The sequence below is a fragment of the Pantherophis guttatus genome, chromosome 2, assembly GCF_059756535.1.
Source record: "Pantherophis guttatus breed Tessera chromosome 2, ASM5975653v1, whole genome shotgun sequence".
Lineage (NCBI taxonomy): Eukaryota > Metazoa > Chordata > Lepidosauria > Squamata > Colubridae > Pantherophis > Pantherophis guttatus.
This window is the reverse complement of record NC_142064.1, coordinates 291,908,184-291,930,894: the sequence shown is the minus strand read 5'-3', so window position 1 is coordinate 291,930,894 and position 22,711 is coordinate 291,908,184. Positions and strand designations below refer to the sequence as shown.

General features: G+C 49.0%; 1 protein-coding gene across 1 annotated transcript in view; it reads left to right on the top strand.

The window, feature by feature from the left end:
* The first annotated feature begins 264 nt into the window (after window positions 1-264).
* LOC148116171 (rano class II histocompatibility antigen, A beta chain-like) overlaps window positions 265-22,711 on the top strand; it is a 55,803-nt gene continuing 33,356 nt past the window's right edge. The window contains exons 1-2 of the mRNA XM_087885411.1: window positions 265-335; window positions 1,971-2,338. Of these exons, the coding sequence (XP_087741537.1) occupies window positions 265-335; window positions 1,971-2,338 (439 nt within the window). The remainder of the gene's footprint in view (window positions 336-1,970; window positions 2,339-22,711) is intronic.

Genomic DNA, 22,711 nt, shown 5'->3' with positions numbered 1-22,711 from the left:
TTCTGATTCACCCCCCCCCCATTGAGCTCAACAGCAGCCATTCTGGAACCCAAACCGACCTGAACCCCACAGCGCTGGGGGTCAGACCTCCCCTCCGGCAGCCCCTGGGCCAGGAAGGAAGGGGGTCAAAGGTCAGAGGCTTCCCTGGGGGTTTCACCTGGGGGCCAGGAAATGTGGGGAGGGGTCAGTGTGTGTGTGTGTGTGTGTCCACAGTCACCAGCTCATCCCCGCCCCCTGCAGAGTCCAGAGTCTCTATTACTGGACATGCTGACGGCAGCAAGAATTCCTTCCATGGAAAGAAACCTCCAGGATGGAGGAAGTGATGGAATGAAAAAGTGGGCAGAGATGGAGAAATAAACTTTTTGAAAGAAGAGATTTCCAGCTGTTTTTCTACCTGGAAGCCCCTTCTGGGCTTTGGGCAGAAAAAAATGAAATCTGGACTTCTGGGGTTTACTGATTAAGTGAAGTTGTTGGTATAGAAATGGTTAATATTTACTTACAGAAGAAATAAAAACAGAGACTAGATTGGAGATTGGAGGATAATTGGGGGGGGCAAAAGGAAGAGGAGATTCTCCTCTGGAGCTGGCATGAAAGGCCCCCCAGATTGCAGCCCCCCAAGACTGAAGGGATTCCCCTCCCCCACTTTCTCCGCTTCTCTCTCTGCGCCGAACTCTCTCCTGCATCGGGCGAAGTCAAGGGAGGCTCTGCCCGGAGACCGATGACGCTGCAGGAGGCAGGATTCCCATTGGTCCTCCTGCTCTTCTGGACTCTCCCTCTTCCGAAGTCCGAGGAAAACTCCTCCCCCCTCCAGACCCTCCGATTCCTCCTCTGGGGCTGGGAGCGTCTTTCTCCCCCCTTTGGGGCGCTTGTGGGGAGCCTCCATGGCTTTTCCTGGGGTCCCCCTGATGCTGCTGCTGGGGGCGCTGGCCCGGATCCCCGGGAGCGAAGGGGGGGAGGAGACCCCCGGTAAGGAGGGGGCTGGGCGGGGGAGGAGGGGGCTGGGAAGGGGGAAGGAAGCCTCCAGCAGCCTCGATCTCTGCGTGGTCTCCTCCCCCTTCCTCCCCACAGCCCCCCCAGGAGGACGGAGAGGGACCCTAATCCTAACCCTTCCCCCATGTAGCCCAGGTGGGGGTCGCGGCCTCTCCTGTGCCTGGGTGGGAGGGGGCTGCAGGGAAAGAGGAAGGGGAGGAAAAGCGAAAGAGGGAAACTGAGGCATTTTCAGCCCTGAAGCCCCAGAAGGGAAAAAAGACATTTGAGCAAAAGTCTTTTTCCTTCTTCAGAAACTTCACTTTTTCTTCTCAATCTCAGATTTGGGGCTTTGAAGGTCAGGCAAGAGGGGGGCTTCGGGCCCTTCATGGGGAGACCCTGAATTTGGGGAGGAGACCAAGAACCTCCATAATCCCCCTGGAGGAGAGGGGGGAGTGAGGGAGAAGGAGGGAGCGGGAGGCCCTCCCTTTGAGAGGCTCTTCGGGGGGGGGGGCTGCACTGCAGGGTCTTTTTGGGGAGGGGGAGAGGAATCAGGAGCCGTCAAAGGGAAGGAGCTGGGCTGAAGATTGGGGGGAAGAAGAAAGGAGGGGAGAGACGGAGGGAAGGTGGGGGTTGAAGGGCTGGGAGACCCCAGGAGAGTCGGTCTAGATGTCCTCATTGTGGCCCCTCCCCAGATCCCCTCCCCAGGAAGGAAGAGAGAGTGGGGGGAATGGACGTTACTTTCCCTCCAGCCCCTCCCCCCCATCCTTCCTGCCCCTTGAGATCCAACCTTCCCTGCAGAGACTGAACGGGATCGCTGGACCGGTTGAGCTTCTGCCTGCCTTTTCCCACCCCTCCCCCTCTTCCCTCCCCTCCCCCCTCCAGACCCCCCAGGAAGCCTCCCTTCCTCTCTGGGACTGAGAGAGTTCCTGCTCCCTCCTCCAGGGGGCGTCTTCCCCCAGTCTCTCTCGGAAGGTCCCCCGCAACTCCCCCCTCCCGCATAGATCCCCCTCCTCCTCTCCCAGCGGCTGGGAACGATGGGCCCTGGAGTCCCTCCTGACGGCCTTCCTCCCCCTCGCAGCCCATTTCCTCTACCAGCAGAAGTGCGAGTGCCGCTTCCTCAACGGGACGCAGCGGGTGAGATACCTGGACTGCTACTTCTACGACCGGCAGGAATATCTCCGCTTCGACAGCGACCTCGGGAAGTACGTGGCCGTTATGGAGTTGGGGAAGGGGACTGCGGACAAGTGGAACAGGGATGAGCGCCTCCTGCGCTACCGGAAGGCCGAAGTGGATTCCTTCTGCCGGTACAACTACAGGGTGTACAACTACGAGGCGCCCAAGAGGGAGGAGCGGGTGGTTGGCCGGAGAGGTGAGTTCGTGGGGGGGGGGAGAGTTTGGGGGGGAGTTTGGGGGAGGGGACCCCCTTTTCCTCTCCTTGATTGAGACTCTCCCGGATGAAGATTTAGTGGTGATTTCAAAAGCAAGGATGACTCAAATTCAGTGGAAAAATCAATGAAGAGACTTAATTGAAAGGCTTCAGGGGATTCAGGCTGCCTCCCCCTCTCCGCCCCCCCCCCAGCAAATCCCCAGAGCCCCATTGGGACCCCTTTTCAGAAGGCCAATAGGGGGGGCTCCCTCCCCCTCTGGGGCCTTTGGGATTTTGGGATTAAAAAAATCCTTTCTCTCCAGGTCTCCGTTCTCTCTATTCTTCATTCTGAGTCAATTCCACTCCGGCATCTTTTCAATCCAATAAATAAATAAGTAAGTAAGTAAAATAAACGAATATATAAAATTAAATAAATAAATGAAGAATCAATAAATGAAAAGCTAAATAAATAAATAAATAATAAATAAAATAAATAACTAATAAAATAAACTAAAGAAAGAAAGAATAATAATAAATTAACTAAATAATAAAATAAATTTAATAAATATCTCATACATGGGGCTCCCCTTGAGGAGCACTCGGAGGCTCCAACTGGTGCAGAATGCGGCCGCGCGGGTACTTATGGGGGCGACATGGCGCTCCCACGTGACACCTCTCCTGCGCGAGCTGCATTGGCTTCCGGTGGTCTTCCGAGTGCGCTTCAAGGTGTTGGTTCCCATCTTCAAAGCGCTCCATGGCTTAGGGCCCGGTTATTTACGAGACCACCTTCTGCCTCCGATAACCTCCCACCGGCCAATACGCTCCCACAGAGAGGGTCTCCTCAGGGTGCCGTCTGTCAGGCAATGTCGGCTGGCGACCCCCCCGGGGAAGAGCCTTCTCTGTGGGGGCACCCGCCCTCTGGAATGAGCTACCCCCAGGGATACGACTGATCCCGGACCTCCGGACCTTCCGCCGGGCCCTGAAGACTTTTTTATTTCAGCAAGCCGGGCTGGGTTAAAAAAATTTTAATTGGGTGAATTTTATGGGTAACGGGGTTTTAAATTGGAGTAGCCTAAAATAATTTAATTTTGTTTTAATGTATTTTAATATTTGTATTGTGTGTTTTTAATTCTGGCTGTTCACCGCTCCGAGTCCTTCGGGAGAGGGGGCGGTATAAAAATTTAATAAATAAATAAATAAATAAATAAAATTCCAATAATATTTAATATAGAGATTTCACCACTTTTATTCATTTATCTAGTGATTTTTCATAACCTCCGAAAGTGCCCCAAGTGCCAATTGTGTTGGTGTTGTGAGTGTGTCTCTTTTGTGGGCCTCTCAGGGCCTCCCTCCCTCCTCCCTCCTTTTGGGGGTCTCTGGGGGGATTTTCCCTTCAGGGAAAGGAGCTTCATCAGCTGCCCAAAGACCCCAAAGCCCATCCTCCCCTCCTCTTTTCCTCCCTTCCCTCCTTCCTTCCTCTGGTTCAGGGACAGGACCAAAATCTCTGGATGTTTTGTGAAAAACCTTTAGCTGCTCACAAGCTTCATCCACATAAATAGAATGCATTTTTATTATAAATCCAAAATATTCATCCTGAATTTCAATTGGCTGTGTTACATCTTTTGTGAAGTCCCCTGTCTGAGCTTTGGGCCTCCATCGCTGCATTTTGGAGATGTATACGACTGCAGATCTTCTTGCGCTGCGAGATTCCCCCTTCTCGCAGATGTGGCCCTCCTCACTATCGAGGGCCCACCTCAAGGAAGGGTTTTGGGACCCAGAGAGGTGGCATGTGAAAACGAGGGGATTGAGGGGTTTTTTAACAAAATTTTTAGTCAAATTTTTAAGGGGTCCTAGGGAGGGGGAGGGTCAGATTGGAATTCGGGCTGTGGGTAGGGGGGATAACCCACAAGGGGGAGGGTCGGGTCTGGCAGTGAAGCGTGGTGTGGGGGATGGAGGACCCGGGATCGAGGGGGGGGTTAGAGCTTGTCCGGATAGTTTTTTGAACATCAGTACTGTAGGTGGGAGGGGTAGATATGGCGGGAGCAGGGGGCCATATCGTGTTAGGGGAGTGCGCACTCGCTGTCTACGAGCGGTGGCGTGCTCCGGCCCCCAAGGCTCTACTCGCTCCTCAGGTTGCATAGACCCTCAGGACCCAGGCCTTCGGCTGATGCTGTGCAATGCCAGGTCCGTAGTAAATAAAGCCCCCCTCATCTGTGATCTTGTTCAGGAGGGGGGTGCGGACCTGGCAGGTATTACGGAGACCTGGTTGGGCCAGGAGGGGGGGGTTCCCCTCGTTGAAATGTGCCCGCCAGGTTTCCAAGCATTCCATCAGCCGAGGTCACAGGGGAGGGGCGGGGGGGTAGCGGTTATCATTAAAGAAGGTCTGAGACCGAGGGAGGCCACTGTTCCTCAGACGGCCGGCTGTGAATCCCTTTTTGTGAAATGGGGTCATGGGGTTCAGATGGGTTTGCTGATCACGTACCTGGCTCCCTGCCACGTGGCAACAGCCCTGCCCGAGCTACTCAACGTCATCGCCGCGGTGGCGGTTGATACCCCTAAGCTTATGGTTATGGGGGATTTCAACCTGCCGTCCGTGGGTGAGACGTCAGAGATGGCTCGGGAGTTCATGGCTTCCATGACAGCTATGGACCTGACCCAGTTAATTCATGGCCCTACCCACACAGGGGGAAACACGCTGGATCTGGTTTTTGTCTCTGGACAGTGGTTGAGGGATCTTGATATAGGGGATATAGTTACTGAACCCTTGTCATGGTCAGATCACTCTCTCCTTCGTCTCGACTTTCGAACCGCTGCACCCCGCCGCAGGGAGGCGGAGCCGGTCAGATGGTTCCGCCCCAGGCGCCTGATGGAACCTGACAGATTCCAGACGGAGCTTGGGCCATTTCCTGAGGTTCTGGCACACGCCTCGACTGGAGACCTGGTGGCCGCCTGGGATAGGGCGGCTGCTGGTGCTCTGGATCGGGTCGTGCCTTTGCGGCCTCTGACCCGGCGCCGATCTCAATTGGCTCCTTGGTTTACCGAGGAGCTGAGGGAGTTGACGCGCCGGAAAAGACGCCTAGAGAGTAGTTGGAGGGCCAGTCTTCTTGAATCTGACCGGACACTAGTAAGATCCCACATTAGGAATTACTTAGTGGCGATAAAAGCAGCGAAATGTAGTTATTTTGCTGCTCTTATTGCGTCATCAGATAATCGCCCGGCCGCCCTCTTTAGGGTGACCCGCTCCCTGCTCCACCAGGAAGCGCGGGAGGACCCCTTGGAGGGTAGAGCCGAGGATTTTGTTCAGTATCTGTATGACAAAATCACTCAGATTCGGGAAGATTTGGACTCCGACTGGGTAGTCTCAGGGGGAGAGACAGGGGCAGGTCTTGAGAATGTTATCTGGGATGAGTTTGATCCTGTGACCCCTGAGGACATGGACAGGATTCTGGGTAGACTGAACGCGACCACTTGTTTATTGGACCCGTGTCCTTCCTGGTTAGTACTGGCTTCCCGGGAAGTGACACGAAGCTGGCTCCAGGGGATTATAAACGCTTCGCTGAGTGAGGGTGACTTTCCCGCCGCCTTGAAAGAGGCGGTGGTGAGGCCTCTCCTCAAGAAGCCTTCCCTGGACCCGGCAATGTTGGTAAATTATCGTCCGGTCTCCAATCTTCGCTTTGTTGCGAAGGTTGTTGAGAGTGTGGTCGCGCAACAGCTCCCCCAGCACCTGGATGAAACGACGTATCTGGATCCGTTCCAGTCGGGCTTCAGGTCCGGGTACAGCACGGAAACGGCATTGGTCGCGTTGGTGGATGATCTCTGGAGGGCTCGGGACAGGGGGTGCTCCTCTGTCCTGGTCCTGTTAGATCTCTCAGCGGCTTTTGATACCATCGACCATGGTATCATGCTGCACCGGTTGGAAGAGTTGGGGGTGGGAGGCACTGTGTTGCGGTGGTTCTCCTCCTTTCTCTCTGACCGGTCGCAGTCTGTGTTGACAGGGGGACAGAGGTCGACCCCGAGGCCCCTCATATGTGGGGTGCCGCAAGGGTCGGTCCTCTCGCCTCTCCTGTTCAACATTTATGTGAAGCCGCTGGGCGAGATCATCCGTGGTTTCGGGGTGGAGTACCATCAGTACGCTGACGACACCCAGCTGTACATCTCCACCCCGGATCACCCCAACGATGCCCTTGAAGTGATGTCCCGGTGCCTGGAGGCCGTACGGATCTGGATGGGGAGGAACAGGCTCAGGCTCAACCCATCCAAGACTGAGTGGCTGTGGTTTCCGACGTCCCGATATAGTCAGTTGACGCCATCACTGACTATTGGGGGCGAATCATTGGCCCCCACGGAGAGGGCTCGCAACTTGGGCGTCCTCCTGGACTCACGGCTGTCTTTAGAAGAGCACTTGACGGCCGTGACCGGGAGGATTTTTCATCAGGTTCGCCTGATTCGCCAGGCGTCCCTTTCTGGATCGGGACTCTTTACGCACGGTCACTCATGCCCTTGTCACCTCCCGCCTGGACTATTGCAACGCTCTCTACATGGGGCTCCCCTTGAGGAGCACCCGGAGGCTCCAATTGGCGCAGAGTGCGGCCGCGCGGGTGGTAATGGGAGCGACATGGCGTTCCCATGTAACACCTCTCCTGCGCGAGCTGCACTGGCTCCCGGTGGTCTTCCGGGTGCGCTTCAAGGTTTTGGTTACCACCTTTAAAGCGCTCCATGGCTTAGGACCCGGGTACTTGCGGGACCGCCTACTACCACCAATAGCCTCCCACCGGCCGGTACGCTCCCATAGAGAGGGGCTCCTCCGGGTGCCGTCAGCCAAACAATGCCGACTGGCGGCCCCCAGGGGGAGAGCCTTCTCTGTGGGGGCACCTACTATCTGGAACGAGCTCCCCCCAGAGATACGGAGGATCCCGGATCTGCGCACCTTCCGCCGCGCCTTAAAGACCTTACTATTTCACCAGGCCGGCCTGGCCTAATTTTCCCCCTCTTTTATAAAAGATTTTTAAAATTTTAAATATTTTTTAGTATTTATATATTCAATTTTAAATTGGTTTTCAAAGTTTGGGGTTTTAAATTTGTCGGGGCCAAAATTATTTAATTTGATTTTATTCTATTTTTTAAATTTTGTATTGTATGTGTTTTTATTGTTTGGCTGTGCACCGCCCTGAGTCCTTCGGGAGTAGGGCGGTATAGAAATCTAATAAATAATATTAATAATAATTGTGATTCATATAATTTCTTCTTCATCTAAAGTATTATTTTTACTTCCATGAAAATACTTCAGACAAGAGGCCAATAATTCTCCAGGGGTTCCTGTTCTTTATTAAAAGAAGAGGAATATTTATTAAATTCCATGTATTTAGAGCAAACACTTGGTGCGGCTCCAGTTTAGGAGACCTGAAAGTTGTGTCTCTCGGTAGATATTTAAAAAGGAAAAAAAATCGGATCCAATTAAAATCCAGCAACTCCCAACTGGCCAAATTGGAACCCCAAAATTTTCAGACTGCAGTCTTGTAAATAAGGAGCTTTGGGATGGGCTATAAAAATAAAAATATAAAAATACCAAATTGCAGCTTTTGAATTTCCACTGATTTAAAATCTGATCCTTCCATTTTCTTGCTAAAAGACTTTTTTTTCTCATCCAAAATTTGCATTTCCTGTTGAAAAAAAAGCCATTCTCAGTTTGTAAAGCCTCTGCCTTCTTTTAGCAATTTGTGGCCACTTTGGCAAACAAATTTAATAAATAACTAACTTTACTAAACAAACAAACAAATGTTGTGGTATTAGATCTAGTTAAAAATCAGGTTTCATTTTCAACGAGATCCCAAGAATCATCCGACTCGTGCTGCGTCTGTCCTTCCCGTCTTCTGCGTCGTTTCTTTCCTGTTGTGTCTCTCATGTGGCTCCTTCTCCTCCTTCCCTCCAGCCAAGCCCACCGTCTCCATCTCCCCCACCAAGATGGAGCCCTCTTCCCCCAACACCATCCTCCTCTGCACCGCGACCGGCTTTTACCCCGTGGAGATCGAGGTCCAGTGGCTGAAGAACGGGCGGCCGGAGGAGGAGGGCGTGGCCTTTGGGGAGGAGCTCCAGAACGGAGACTGGACCTACCAGCTCCAGGTGATTCTGGAGACCCAGCCCCAACGGGGGGATGTCTACACTTGCAAGGTGGGGCATGCCAGCCTGGAGGCCCCCATCACCGTCCAGTGGGGTAAGCCCCTCCCTCCCCTCCCTCCCCTCCTCATCTGGGGACTCCATCCTGCCCTGAGAAGGGAGAAAGACCCTCCCTGTGGGGGAAACCAGAATGGAGCCTCCTGGGGGAAGGTGGGCCTGATCCTCCTGCTCAGGTGAGGCTCCTTCTCCTTCCCCAGAGCCCCGTTCTTCCAGCTCTGCCAGGAGCAAACTCTGGACGGGGATCATGGGGGCCGTGATAGGAGTGGCCTTCCTGGCTGTGGGGCTCTTCTCCTACCTGAAGAGCAAGAAAGGTGAGTCTGGGGGGCTGGAGGAGAGGTTGTGGGGAGGGGACCCTCTAGGGGAGGCCTCTCCTCAAGCTTAGCAGGTGGCCAAGAGGATCTCCCTGAAGAATGTTTATGGGAACTTCTGTTCTTGGAGGGGCTATAAGTGAATGTTATACAACCTATTATGGGCTATCGATGGGGAGGGGGTCACGCTGAGTCCTCCAGCCCATGAAGGGTCCTGATTGGGTCTTTTTCTCCTTCCAGCAACTCCCATCCAACCTCCTGCAGGTGAGTTTCTCCTCTTCTTCCCTCATCTCAACCTCTCCTACAAATTATAGGTGGCTTTTAAAATTCCTTAATTGTTCCTTTTTTTTAAAAAAAGAACATGCCTGAACAATATCTCCTGGTTGTGGATAGAGCAGTTTTTTGGATTTTGGGCAACATTTTTTTACAGAGATCTGAAAATGTATTGCAATCAAAAACAAAAGCACACAGAAACGCTAAAATCTTGCCCAGAATTTTCCAAGTTTTGGGAAATTGCAAAAGGGAAGGGAAGGGAAGGGAAGGAGGGGGCATTCCTTCCCATTCCTCCCTTGGGGAGGGAGCATCCCAGGTTTAAATTCCCCCACGCATTTTGTAAGCAACCCACTCATTCTGTTAGGCCATGCCCACCCAGTCACATCCCTCCCACCAAGCCACGCCCACAGAACCAGTAGTAAAAAATTTTACATTTCACCCCTACTATGCACTGCTGTATTTTCGGTCACTTCAGCAAATGGCAGGAGATCTGCCCAGCTAAATTGCTGATAATTAACGTAGCATCTCAGGTATTGTTCTATCATTGCATTCGCTCGTTCTCTACCTCCGTTCGTCCTCGGGTGGGAGGTGGAGCTGAGTCCTTGAGATGAAACTATCAACTTAATGAACTCCCTCAAAAACTTCGCCCTGAACTGCACCCCACCCTCCGGTCCGAGAGGATCCTTCTTGGCACCCCATGCAGACTCCTTTGGGTTCATCAGTTGGAACCTGGACAGGCTCTTCTTCCTGACCCCCCTTCTCCTTGTGAGAATTCACACAATTTCTGGCCCAGTGACCTCAGGCTCCCCCCTTTGCTGCCACCCCCATCGTAGCCCCGTCTTCTTTCTTCATATGAAGCATCCCAGCCTTTTCCTCCCTGAAATGGGCGGATTCTCTCTCTATGTGTCCCTGCCTGTCAACCACCCCCCTGCAGTGTGGGTCTGCCTTGGGGGTGGGGGATGAAAGGGAAGAAGAATATATTATTTACACTAAAAGATTCTCTTTATATTCTGATTTTCTTCCCCATCTCTTTTTCTACAGCACTCATGAATTAATCCTGCTCTCTGATGCAAAAGCATATTTTTTATTTAACAGCTGATGACTCTTTGTCCTGTTTGCAACCTGTGAGAAATGGAGGCTGAAGGTGGCAGTTTGGGGGGAGGAGGAGAATGGCAGCCTGGATCTTCTCCTGCTGAGACACACATACACCCCAGCTTCCTTTCAGGGCCTCTCTTTCTTGTGAGGGAGGGGTGGAGACCATCTAGACTGTCCCCAGGGATGCTAGGTGGACCTGTCACTCCAGACCCCTCAACTCTCCTGGCTTTGAACCCACAGCAGCTTCATCTACATTATTCTTCCTCCCACTCACTTCCCTTCCCTTCGCTTTGCTATCAAAGAATAAACTTCAGATGTAAGAAAACCCTGGAATCCTCCCTTCCTCTTCCTCCTCTTCCTTTTTGCTGCCCCCGCAGGAGGCTCCTCCCTCCGCTGCCTCTGGATCCACCATCCAGGCTACTTTGGGTCCGAAGCCAGAACTGGTTCAGGAGGAGGGTGGGCAGATCCAGGGAGGCGAAGGGGCAGGACCCCCCCTTTCTGCTCAGAGGCCCCCTTGCTCTGCTTCCCCTCAATCCCCCTTTGGAGGAGCAGAAGGGCAGCAGGCACGGTCCTCCCTGAGCATTTGTGGGGAGCCATTGGGGGGCACCCGAGACTCCCCTACATTCACCCAGCCATTTCAGCCATTTCTCTCCTTCACAACTGGAGGGTCCTGCCCCATTTTGGCACCCAATGGCTCCCTCCCTCTTTGGGGCTCAGATTCAAATGGTATAGAGTCTCCTGCTCGATGGTATAAATGGTGTAGGCCTGAGCAGGAGGTTGGACTAGATGACCTCCAAGGAATCCATCTGAAGCCGTTCCTGGTGCAGAAGACATTGCCACAGAGGAGAAGACCTGCTCTGGGGGAAAAAGGAGGGGAGTTCAATGGGGCAACCCTGAGTGGAAGACCCCTCCCTTCTCCCCATCACCTCTAGATGCCCCTAGAGAGCCCTCCAACTGAGCCTCGCCCCCTCCAGAGGTCATCCAGACTGACTCTGCAGGACTCCAGGGGCCTCCATCTCCGAGGCAGAATTTCCCCCTCCCCTTCCTCATCTGGGGTCTTGGGGCCACCACAGGAAAAATAATGTATAAGAAATAACCAACAGAAGAAAGACAAAAACCTCCTTCAATGCATTTGGGTTGATATAAAAGGGGGGAAAGAGGGATGGGGGAATATTCGGAGCCTCCCAACCAACCAGAGGAAAGAGATGGAAGTTTCTGTGAATTACCCGAGGCCCGGAGGAAGCTCCCCGCAAGAGTCATGGGGGGCTTGGACTCCCCTGGCCTCACCTGGGAGGCAGGTTCTGCGCCTGGTGGAAGAGGAAAGAGGCTCCTGGGAAACCCAGCAGACCAGAGGCCGCCTTGGAAGCAGCCCCCCCTCCTTTCCCCCCATACGGGGCCTTTGCCACCAGGGGAGGGGAGACCCTGGACGGGGCCTTCTCCAACCCCCAGGGAGCCTTTGAGGCCGCCCCTCCCCCTCCTCCTCCTGGCCCCTCCGATCCTCTCTCTGGGAGGCTCCGGTCAGCAGAGAAGCCTTTAAGGTTCATCAGGGAGGACCCAGGAGAGAACTAGGGAGACTGTGGCCGGCAGAAGCTGTGGAGGCTCTACGAGGAGATTCCTTCAAGGGCAGAAATTGGAAGGTATTTAAAGAGGCTGCAACGAACGGACAAGACACTGATGGGAACGAATACGCTTCTACTGTCTCTTCAAAAATAAAAAAATATTTTAAAAAGAAGGAATTTTAGGCAAAGAGTCACTTTTTTCAGTGCCATTGTAACTTCTAATGGTCACTAAATGAACCGATATAAGTCAGGGACTCCTTTCTTCAATGGGCTTTAACTGAGGGAGAAAAGGACCAGAGAGCTATAATGAGGTGGTGGGGAGGGGCCCCTTCAGCCGCTTCCAATGGGGCAGAGAGGACCTTGGGGCTGCCCCACCTGCAGACTCAGCCATGGGGCGGAGGAGGAGGAGGAGGGGAGGCCCTGAGGGAGAATGGAGGCTTGTTGCCTGCTGGATCCTGGCCAGGTCCTCAGTTCCGCTTCGGAGGAGCCCAAAGCTTCAGGCTGGGGAAGCGAAGCCCAAGCGCCTCTGCAGCTCTTGGGGGCTGGAGAAGGAAGGGCTGCTCTGTGTGTGTGTGTGTGTGTGTGTGTGTGTGTGTGTGTGTGTGTGTGTATGTGGCAGAGAGAATTCGGAGAAGAGCACAATATTTGGGGGGGGGGAAGCATGAAAGGGGCCCAGAGTTTCTGCCTGGGTCAGGGGAGGGAGGGAGGCCCCACAGAGGCTGCCTGGATCTGGGGCTGACTGTGTGTGAATGGCTGTGTCAGATACACAACTGTGGGGCAGATGCTGGGGGGCACCTGGCTCTGGGCTGCTGAGGCTGGTGCTGGGCCAGGGGGGAGTTTGACCCCTCCAGCCCCCCCATCCCTGGAAAGGACCCAGGCCACCTCTGGACCCCCAAAGCTCTTGAAACAGGATCCGGAATTCAGGATCTCTCTAAGCCGCCTTTGCGTAACTGAGCAGAACCCGAATCTCCCGCAAAGACTAGAAAAAATGTTTTCTATGGATGAAGTGAAAGAGGAGAAGAAGAAACAGAAGGTCTCCTTTTGGGATAGTTTGGGGGGGGGGAGATTTCCAGACTGTGATGGTTGAAAGGCTGTAATCCTATAGTGGAGGAAATAGGATCCCTGAATTCCTCAGGATTTCTATTAAAATTCCAGGTTATTCTATAAATTATAAATGTATTCTTCGGTTTAATATACTGTCCCTCCATCCATCCTTCCTAAATAATCCTGAAATCTTTTCCAAGGAAGAAAATCCGCTCAGATCCTCTGACACGTCATATCCGTGGATATGGACGTTTTTCTTCTTTGTCTTTTGGGAAAATGTTTCCTCCAACTCCCCTCCAGAAGAACTAAATTCATCTCAGAGGCTGATTCTTAGGACTTGGGAGTCCCAGGACTGATTCCTTTCCCCCTAAAATCCCCTTTTCTCTCACGATCCCTGCAGGCAAAACGTTGAGTTCCCTGGCAAAGAACAAACAGCAGGAATGGAGAATCTGCTCCTTCATAATATAAAATGTTTGTGAGATTTATGGAGCTTAAAGGTTTATTTCAAATCAGGGCAGAGATTTGGAAAGGAGGGAAAAGCTGCATTTATTTGGAAACGATATTTCTCTTCAAAAGACGTTTTTTATGAACACACCTACAAAAGTTGGAGGGACTTAAGGAGAAAAACGCCCTCAAAATTTCCAGGGAGGAAAAAGTGCCTTGAGGGCCCTTTGGCTGAGAATTGGGGGGGGGGGGGACGGAGGAAGAGCCGCTGCTCAGACGGGGGACCTCCCTGAACTCTGGGCTTGGGCCGGAAGAGAAGGGGGGATGCGGGGTCTTGGCTGGGCTCTGGGTGGGGGGAAACTCCACTTGGGACCCTTCCTGGAGGGGAAGACCGACTGGAGTCCCACTCCTGCCCTTGGGATCTCCCTCACTCACTTGGGATCTCACAAGAAGATCCCGGAGTGGGGCAGCGTCTCCAGGAATCACCCCTCAACTGACAGAAGCCGAAGCCCTGAGAAGGTCGATCAGCCTGGAAGGGAAAATGGGATCCTCCAAAGCCTCCAAGGGAGATCCGACCTGGAAGGGATCAGGAGGGATCTCCTGACCCTGAGAACCAATGAATCAATGGAGCAGCCCCCCACCTGGAATTGTGCGGGGAGGAGGGGGGGCTGCATCCCTGGATGCCACGGGGTTGGACTAGAAGATCTCTAAGGTCCCTTCCAGCCTTTGAGTCTCCCCATCGGCTCTCCCCCCCCAGCCTTCCACCCACCCACCCCCTCCTGCTTGTGGGGGGAGGGGGAATAAAGCCTGGGACTGGCCATTTCATTTTTCATTTTCATTTTATTTGATTTATATACTGCCCTACTCCCGAAGGACTCAGGGCAGTGAACAGGCACAAGATAAAACACATAGAATACAAAAATATAAGAGCAGAAGTAAAATCGAATTAAATCAATTTAGCCCAAGACAAATTTAAAACCCCAAGTTAAGAACAAATTAAAATTTACATTAAAAGAGGAAGCAGCCGGAGACCCTCCAGACTCTGGGCTGAACCCCCGACAGGCTCCGCTCCAGCAGTCCTTCAGGGGGAGATTCTTCCCCCCCATCTGATTCACCCCCCCCATTGAGCTCAACAGCAGCCATTCTGGAACCCAAACCGGCCTAAACCCCACAGCGCTGGGGGTCAGACCTCCCCTCCGGCAGCCCCTGTGCCAGGAAGGAAGGGGGTCAAAGGTCAGAGGCTTCCCTGGGGGTTTCACCTGGGGGCCAGGAAATGTGGGGAGGGGTCAGTGTGTGTGCGTGTGTGTGTGTGTGTTTGTGTGTTTGTGTCCACAGTCACCAACTCATCCCCGCCCCCTGCAGAGTCCAGAGTCTCTGTTACTGGACATGCTGACGGCAGCAAGAATTCCTTCCATGGAAAGAAACCTCCAGGATGGAGGAAGGGATGGAATGAAAAAGTGGGCAGAGATGCGAAATAAACTTTTTGAAAGAAGAGATTTCCAGCTGTTTTTCTACCTGGAAGCCCCTTCTGGACTTTGGGCAGAAAAAAATGAAATCTGGACTTCTGGGATTTACTGATTAAGTGAAGTTGTTGGTATAGAAATGGTTAATATTTACTTACAGAAGAAATAAAAACAGAGACTAGATGGGAGAGTGGAGGAGAATCATGGGGGGGGGCAAAAGGAAGAGGACATGAAAGACCCCCCAGATTGCAGCCCCCCAAGACTGAAGGGATTCCCCTCCCCCACTTTCTCCGCTTCTCTCTCTGCGCAGAACTCTCTCCTGCATCGGGCGAAGTCAAGGGAGGCTCTGCCCGGAGACCGATGACGCTGCAGAAGGGAAGATTCCCATTGGTCCTCCTGCTCTTTCTGGACACTCCCTCTTCCGAAGTCCGAGGAAACCTCCTCCCCCCCTCCAGACCCTCCGTTTCCTCCTCTGGGGCTGGGAGCGTCTTTCTCCCCCCTTTGGGGCGCTTGTGGGGAGCCTCCATGGCTTTGGCTGGGCTCCCCCTGATGCTGCTGCTGGGGGCGCTGGCCCGGATCCCCGGGAGCGAAGGGGGGGAGGAGACCCCCGGTAAGGAGGGGGCTGGGCGGGGGAGGAGGGGGCTGGGAAGGGGGAAGGAAGCCTCCAGCAGCCTCCATCTCTGCGTGGTCTCCTCCCCCTTCCTCCCCACAGCCCCCCCCCAGGAGGACGGAGAGGGACCCTAATCCTAACCCTTCCCCCATGTAGCCAGGTGGGGGTCGCGGCCTTTCCTGTGCCTGGGTGGGAGGGGGCTGCAGGGAAAGAGGAAGGGAGGAAAAGCGAAAGAGGGAAACTGAGGCATTTTCAGCCCTGAATCCCCAGAAGGGAAAAGAGGCATCTGAGCAAAAGTCTTTGGGCTTCTTCAGAAACTTCACTTTTTCTCCTGAATCTCAGATTTGGGGCTTTGGAGGTCAGGCAAGAGGGGGGCTTCGGGCCCTTCTGGGGGAGACCCTGAATTTGGGGAGGAGAGCAAGAATCCCCATAATTCCCCTGGAGGGGAGGGGGGAGGGAGAAGGAGGGGCGGGAGACCTTCCCTTTGAGAGGCTCTTTTTGGGGAGGGGGAGAGGAATCAGGAGTCCCCCAAAGGGAGGGAGCTGGGCTGAAAATTCGGGGGAAGGAGAAAGGGGGGAGACCCCGGGAGAGTCGGTCTAGATGTCCTCATTGTGCCCCCTCCCCAGATCCCCTCCCAAAGGAAGAGAGAGTGGGGGGGATGGAAGCTACTTTCCCTCCAGCCCCCCCCCCCATTCCTGCCCCTTGAGATCCAACCTTCCCTGCAGAGACTGAACGGGATCGCTGGACGGTTGAGCTTCTGCCTGCCTTTTCCCACCCCTCCCCCTCTTTCCTCCCCTCCCCCCTCCAGACCCCCCAGCGAGTCTGCCTTCCTCTCTGGGACTGAGAGAGTTCCCCTTCCCTCCTCCAGGGGGCGTCTTCCTCCATTACCTCAAAGGAAGGTCCCCCGCCCCGCCCCCTTCCCACGTGGGTCCCCCCTCCTCTCCCAGCGGCTGGGAACGATGGGCACTGGAGTCCCTCCTGACGGCTTTCTTCCTCCTCCTCCCCGCAGCCCATTTCCTGCAGCAGAGGAAGTGGGAGTGCCGCTTCCTCAACGGGACGCAGCGGGTGAGATACCTGGAGAGGGGCATCTACGACCGGCAGGAGACCGACCGCTTCGACAGCGACCTCGGGAAGTACGTGGCCGTCACTCCGTTGGCTCAGCCCAGTGTGGACGCCTGGAACAGAGACGAGCAGTTCATGCAGTTCAAGAAGGCCGAAGTGGATCGCCTCTGCCGGCACAACTACTGGGTGGACAGCTACCAGGCGCCCAAGAGGGAGGAGCGCCTGATTGGCCGGAGAAGTGAGTTTTAAATCTGTTCTTGGGCCAAATTGTTTAATTCGGTTTTATTCTGCTTTTAAATTTTTGTATTTTTTTTTTTTTATAAATAATTTTTATTGAATATAAATATTAAAAAAGACATACGTAACATATACACAACGAACATTTATACAACATATACACAAAAAGAATATAATTTCTTCTTAAGCATTTTTTCAGAGTGACGTTCTACAATTCTACTTATAATATATTCCTTCACCTTTCTGTAATCTAATAATATTTTTATTACATATATATGTATCAATCGGTAATATATCCCCTATATTTTTTGTGTATTTCTAATTTTTAACCAATTATACCAACTATTCCATATTTTATAATAGTCTGATTCTTCTTTTTCTTGTAATTCTTTGGTTAACCTATCCATTTCAGCGCATTCTAAAATTTTCCCTATTACTTCTGTTTCACTTGGTATTTTTTCTTGTTTCCAATTTCTTGCGTAGATTATTCTTGCAGCAGTTAATATGTGAATTGTAAGATATTTAATATCCTTAGGGTATGATTTGTTAAATATTCCTAATAAAAATGTTTCTGGTTCTTTTTCAATCTGTGTTTTTGTTATTTGTTCCAACCATTTTTTGATGTTAGACCAAAATTTCTTTGCTGCCGGGCATGTCCACCATAAATGATAGAAAGTCCCTTGTGCCTTTTTGCACTTCCAACAAATTGGGCTATTTTTAGGTTGTATTTTTGCCAATCTGGTTGGAGACATATGCCACCGATAAAACATTTTCAGTTGGTTTTCCTTGTACGCCGTTGCTTTCGTTAACTTTAGATTTTCCTGCCAGAACTTTTCCCATTTTTCCAAAGGTATTGTGTGTTTGATATTTTGAGCCCACTTAATCATCGTTTCTTTGACTGTCTCTTCTTCCAATTTATAGCGTAGGAGAAATTTATAAATTCTACTAATTAATTTATTTTCTGAATCTAATATAATTTTATCTATTTCTTGTTTTTGATTGTAAATTTCATATGTTTTTATATGTTCTCTGTATTTGGATTGTATTTGAGTGTAAGTCCACCAGTCTATTCCTCTGTGTAAATCTGTCTCCAATTGTTGTTTTGTCTTTAGTTTGCCTTGATAGTCAATTATATCTTTATATCTAATTATTTTTGTCTTATCTGTTAAGTTTGGGTGCCTAATTGATTCAGCCGGTGCTAGCCAATTTGGTATCTTCATATAATGTTGTTTTTTAATTTTAAGCCAAATTTGTAATAGTGAGTTCCTTATTGTATGTGTTTTAAAATATGAATGTGTTTTGTATTTCTCATCCCACATAAAGGAGTGCCAGCCAGTTTGAAGTTCGTGTCCCTCAATTGTTAAAGTTCTAGAGTCCTTTAATTCTATCCAATCTTTGACCCACGATAGTACTGCTGCTTGGTAGTATATCTCCCAGTCAGGGAGTGCAGCTCCTCCTCTATCTTTTGTATCCTGAAGCAGTTTAAATTTTATTCGTGGCCTTTTCCCTTGCCAAATAAATTTAGATGTTATTTTATTCAGCTTTTCAAAAAACGGTTTATCTATTTTAATTGGGGTGACCTGAAACAAATATAAAAATTTAGGTAGAATAGTCATTTTGATGGCTGAAATTCTTCCTAGGAATGAAATGTGTAAATTTTCCCATTTTTCTAAGTCTTTCTTTGTTTGTTCTAGTAATTTGTCATAATTGTTTTCTTTAATTGCTGATATTCTTGTAGATAACCAAATTCCTAGATATTTTTTTTTTTTTGGTTTGGATTTGTATATTATCTATCAAATCTTTTGTTTGGATTTCCGTAAGGTTTTTAACAATTAGCTTCGATTTACTTTTATTGATTTTTAGTCCGGCCACTTCTCCAAATTCTTCTATTTTTTGGAACAAATTAGGTATAGATTCCATAGAATTTTCTGTCAAAAACACTAAGTCATCAGCAAAGGCTTGAACTTTGTATTCTTCTCTATTGATCCTTAAACCTTCAATTCCTTGGTCTTCTCTAATTTTTTTCAACAGGATTTCCAATGATAGAATATATAGTAAGGGGGAAAGTGGACAGCCTTGTCTGACTCCTTTTGTTATATTAAATTTGTCTGTTATGTCATCATTCATAATTATCCTTGCCGATTGCTTGATATAGAGTTCTGCTATAATTTTCCCAAATTTTTCCCCAATTTGCATATTTTGTAGTTTTTCAGTCATAAATTTCCAATTTTGATTATCGAAAGCCTTTTGGGCGTCAAGAAAAACCAACGCTGCCTGCTTTTCCGGGTGTGATTCATAATATTCTAGAGCATTAAGTACTATTCTCATGTTGTTCTTTATTTGGCGTCCCGGCAGAAATCCATTTTGGTCTGGATGTATATATGTATTTAATACTGATTTAATCCTTTCGGCCAAGATTGCTGCAAATATTTTGTAATCGGCATTCAATAATGAAATAGGTCTATAGTTTTGTATTAACTGGAGATCTGTGTCTTCTTTTGGAATGATTGTTATTATGGCTTCTGTCCATGAATTTGGTATTTTGGCTTTCTCCATAGCTTCATTATATAATCGCAACATATTCTCTCCCAATACTTCTTGCATTGTTTTATATATTTCTACCGGTAGCCCGTCGGGACCCGGTGTTTTGTTGTTTTTTTGCTTTTTCAGTACTTCAGCTAATTCTAATTTGGTTATTGGCCTATTGAGAGTTGTTCTTTGTTCTTCTGTGATTTTTGGCATTCCTGATTTCCCTATATACTGTTTTATCTTGTCTTCCTCTATTTTTCCCTGATTATATAAATTCGCATAAAATTTCTTAATGATTTCTTTTTTGGCCTCTTTACTATGTTGAATTTCTCCTTTATCCTCTTTCAATTAGTATATCGTTCTTTTTTCCTGTTCTTTCTTCAGTTTATAGGCTAGCCATCTGCCCATTTTATTTGCGTGTTTGAAATAGTTTTGTTTTGCCATTTTTATTTTTTGGGCTAGTTCTATTTGGTTTATCAAATTCAATTTATGCTTAATCATTTTCCATTCTTCTATTATTGTTTTGTTCTGGGGCTTTTCCTGGAGCTTTTGTTCTATTTGTTTTAGTTCTTTCTCTAATTTATTCAATTGTTTTTTCTTCTCTTTATTCTTTCTCCTCGTATATGCTATTACTAGACCCCTTATATATGCTTTTAAAGTATCCCGTGTGTTTTGTAAAGAGGTTTCCTCTATTTTATTTATCTGAAAAAATATTTTTACTTCCTTTTCTAACATCGAATTAAATTCTTTTTCTTTACATAATCTTTGGTTCATCGTCCATCTCTTACATCTTCTTTCCCCTTTCCAGTTTATGAATAGTGGATTGTGGTCTGCCCATTGGTTTGTGCCTATCTCAATTTTTTCTACTTCTATTTTGATATTTGGGGTCATCCATGCCATGTCCAGTCTTGACCAGGAGTTATGCGGATGGGAGTAAAAGATGTATTGGGCCTCTTCTTCATGTGTTTCCCTCCATACATCTGCCAAGTTTAATTCTTCAGCCATAGTAAAGAATTCTTTTGGAAGTATTTCTTTTTTCTTTTGTTTTCCCCCCCCAGTTTTGTAGTCCTTATTTGCATTTACTATTGCATTATAATCCCCTATTACACAAATATCATCATATTCTAATTCTGCTAATTTTATGTGTAGATCTTTAAAAAAAACCTGTAATTTTTGGTTAGGTGCATAAATCACTACAATTAACATTTTCCTCTTTCCTATTTCTAGTTCTACCATCACCACTCTACCGTGCTCATCGGTATAAACTAATTTAGATTGTATTTTTTCTTTTACGTAAATCACTACTCCTTTTTTCTTGTTTTGGGCCAGAGATGAATATAGTTTTCCTAATTTGGGGTTTTCTAGGATTTTTTAATAATCTTTTTGAATGTGTACTTCTTGCAGACATATCACATCTGCTTCTAGTTTTCGTAATTTTGTGAAAATTTGGTTCCTTTTCTTTGGGGTGTTTCAGCCATTAATATTTTATTTATTTATTTCCAATTTATATACCGCCCTTCTCCCTGAGGACTCAGGGCGGTGTACAGCCAGAATTAAGAACATGAAATACAAATATTAAAAAATTAATATATATATAAATTTGGTCCAAGAATTAAAAATCACAAACCAATTAAAACATTTAAAAATTTCTTCCTAAGCCAGCCCGGCTTGCTGGAAAAAGTGGGTTTTAAGGGCACGGTGGAAGGCACTGAGGTCTTTGATTCTCCTTATCTCTGGGGGTAACTGATTCCAGAGGGTAGGTGTCCCCACAGAGAAGGCCCTCCCCCTGGGGGTCACCAGTCTACATTGATGGCACCCCGAGGAGGCCCTCTCTGTGGGAGCGCACAGGTCGATGGGAGGTTGTTGGTAGCAGCAGGCGGTCTCGAAGATAGCTAGGCCCTATGCCATGGAGCGCTTTAAAGGTGATGACCAACACCTTGAAGCGCACCCGGAAGACCACCGGGGGCCAGTGCAGCTCGCGCAGGAGCGGTGTTATATGTTGCTCCCATCACTACCCGCGCTGCTGCGTTCTGGACCAGTTGGAGCCTCCAGGTGCTCTTCAAGGGGAGCCCCATGTAGAGAGCGTTGCAGTAGTCAAAGCGAGAGGTGACGAGGGCGAAAAGAGTTACCGAAAAGAGTTTAATCTGTTCATCCATTGCCTATCGTATCTGTTTTTTTGTGTTTCTTGTTTCCATCCGTGCCTTAGCTTTTGCACTTTCTCTCTCTTCTCTCTCTTTTTCTTGCCTCTGTCTCATTTCTTTTTCTTGATTTGTTTCTATTGGTTCCTCTTCTTGACTTCTACTATCTGTTTCCTCCTTGCTTTCCTGTTCTTCTTCTAGTCTAAAGTGTGTGTTATGGAATTCTCTTGCCTTTTCTAGAGTGTCTATTTTATATTTTTTGTCTTCCCACGTAATTAAGATCCCCTCTATTGGCAACCATCTGTACATTATCTTATATTTGATCAATAGTTGTGTTAAAAACTGATACTGTTGTCGTAGAATTCTTACTCTTCGGGGTATCTGTTTTAGAATTATAATTTCTTTATCATTATAGATCACTGTTTCTTCTCTAGATTTCTTATTGGCTTCATCTCGGATTTATTTTTTAAAGAATTTGACATGGACTTCTCTTGCCAGTCTGTGTTTTCTTATGTAATTTGTTTGTGTGCGGTAAGTTTCTTCCAATTGTCCTTTTATTTCTTCTGGCTCTTTTTGTGTCATTCCTGCGATAATTTCCACCATCTTCCCTTCTAAATCCTCATTTTTTTCTTCTGGAATGTTTTGAAAACGCAGGAAGTATGAGGCAAAGAGGATATTTTCATGGAGATAATAATATCCAGCTATATAATTTGTTTCTGGATGATATATAAAGGGGATTCAGGGTCTCTCATCTTCAGTGGGGGAGAAACTTTTCCTTCAGGGGATTCTGGCAGTTATGGGGAGCAAAGGGCTGCCCCCCATTGGGCTTCTTTGCCCTTTCCTGAAAAATGCCTCTTTCTGTTGAGGCTGCCTAAAATTGGGGGTTTTGTAGCCACATCACATTTTACACTTTTCCCCCTAAAATCTTCTGATTTTTTGTGTATCTTGTGGATCCTAAAGGGAGAAAAGGGAAAGTGGAAGGAGAAATTTTCTCTCTCCAAATAAAACTTTTTGAAAAGTGATTGAAACACCAAAGAAAATTAGGACAAATATCGGCTTTTCTCTTCTCTTCTCTTCTCTTCTCTTCTCTTCTCTTCTCTTCTCTTCTCTCCTCTCCTCTCCTCTCCTCTCCTCTCCTCTCCTCTCCTCTCCTCTCCTCTTTCCTCTTTCCTCTTTCTCTTTCTTTTTCTTTCTCTTTCTTTCTTTGCTAGCTTGCTTGATCACCTTCAGGGCTGCCCAGAGGCATTTGGCTCCGTCCTCTCTCCTCTCCTCTATAACCTCTGCATGAAGCCGCTGGGTGAGGCCATCCGTCACCAGGGCTGGAGGTCTCCTCCGTCTGCTGATGTTATAAGGTTTCATCTCCATCTCTGGGGACCCAGGAGATGCTGAGGCTGCCCCCTCGAGGGTCCTGGAGGCTGTGGGGAGAGGGGCTGAGTGGGG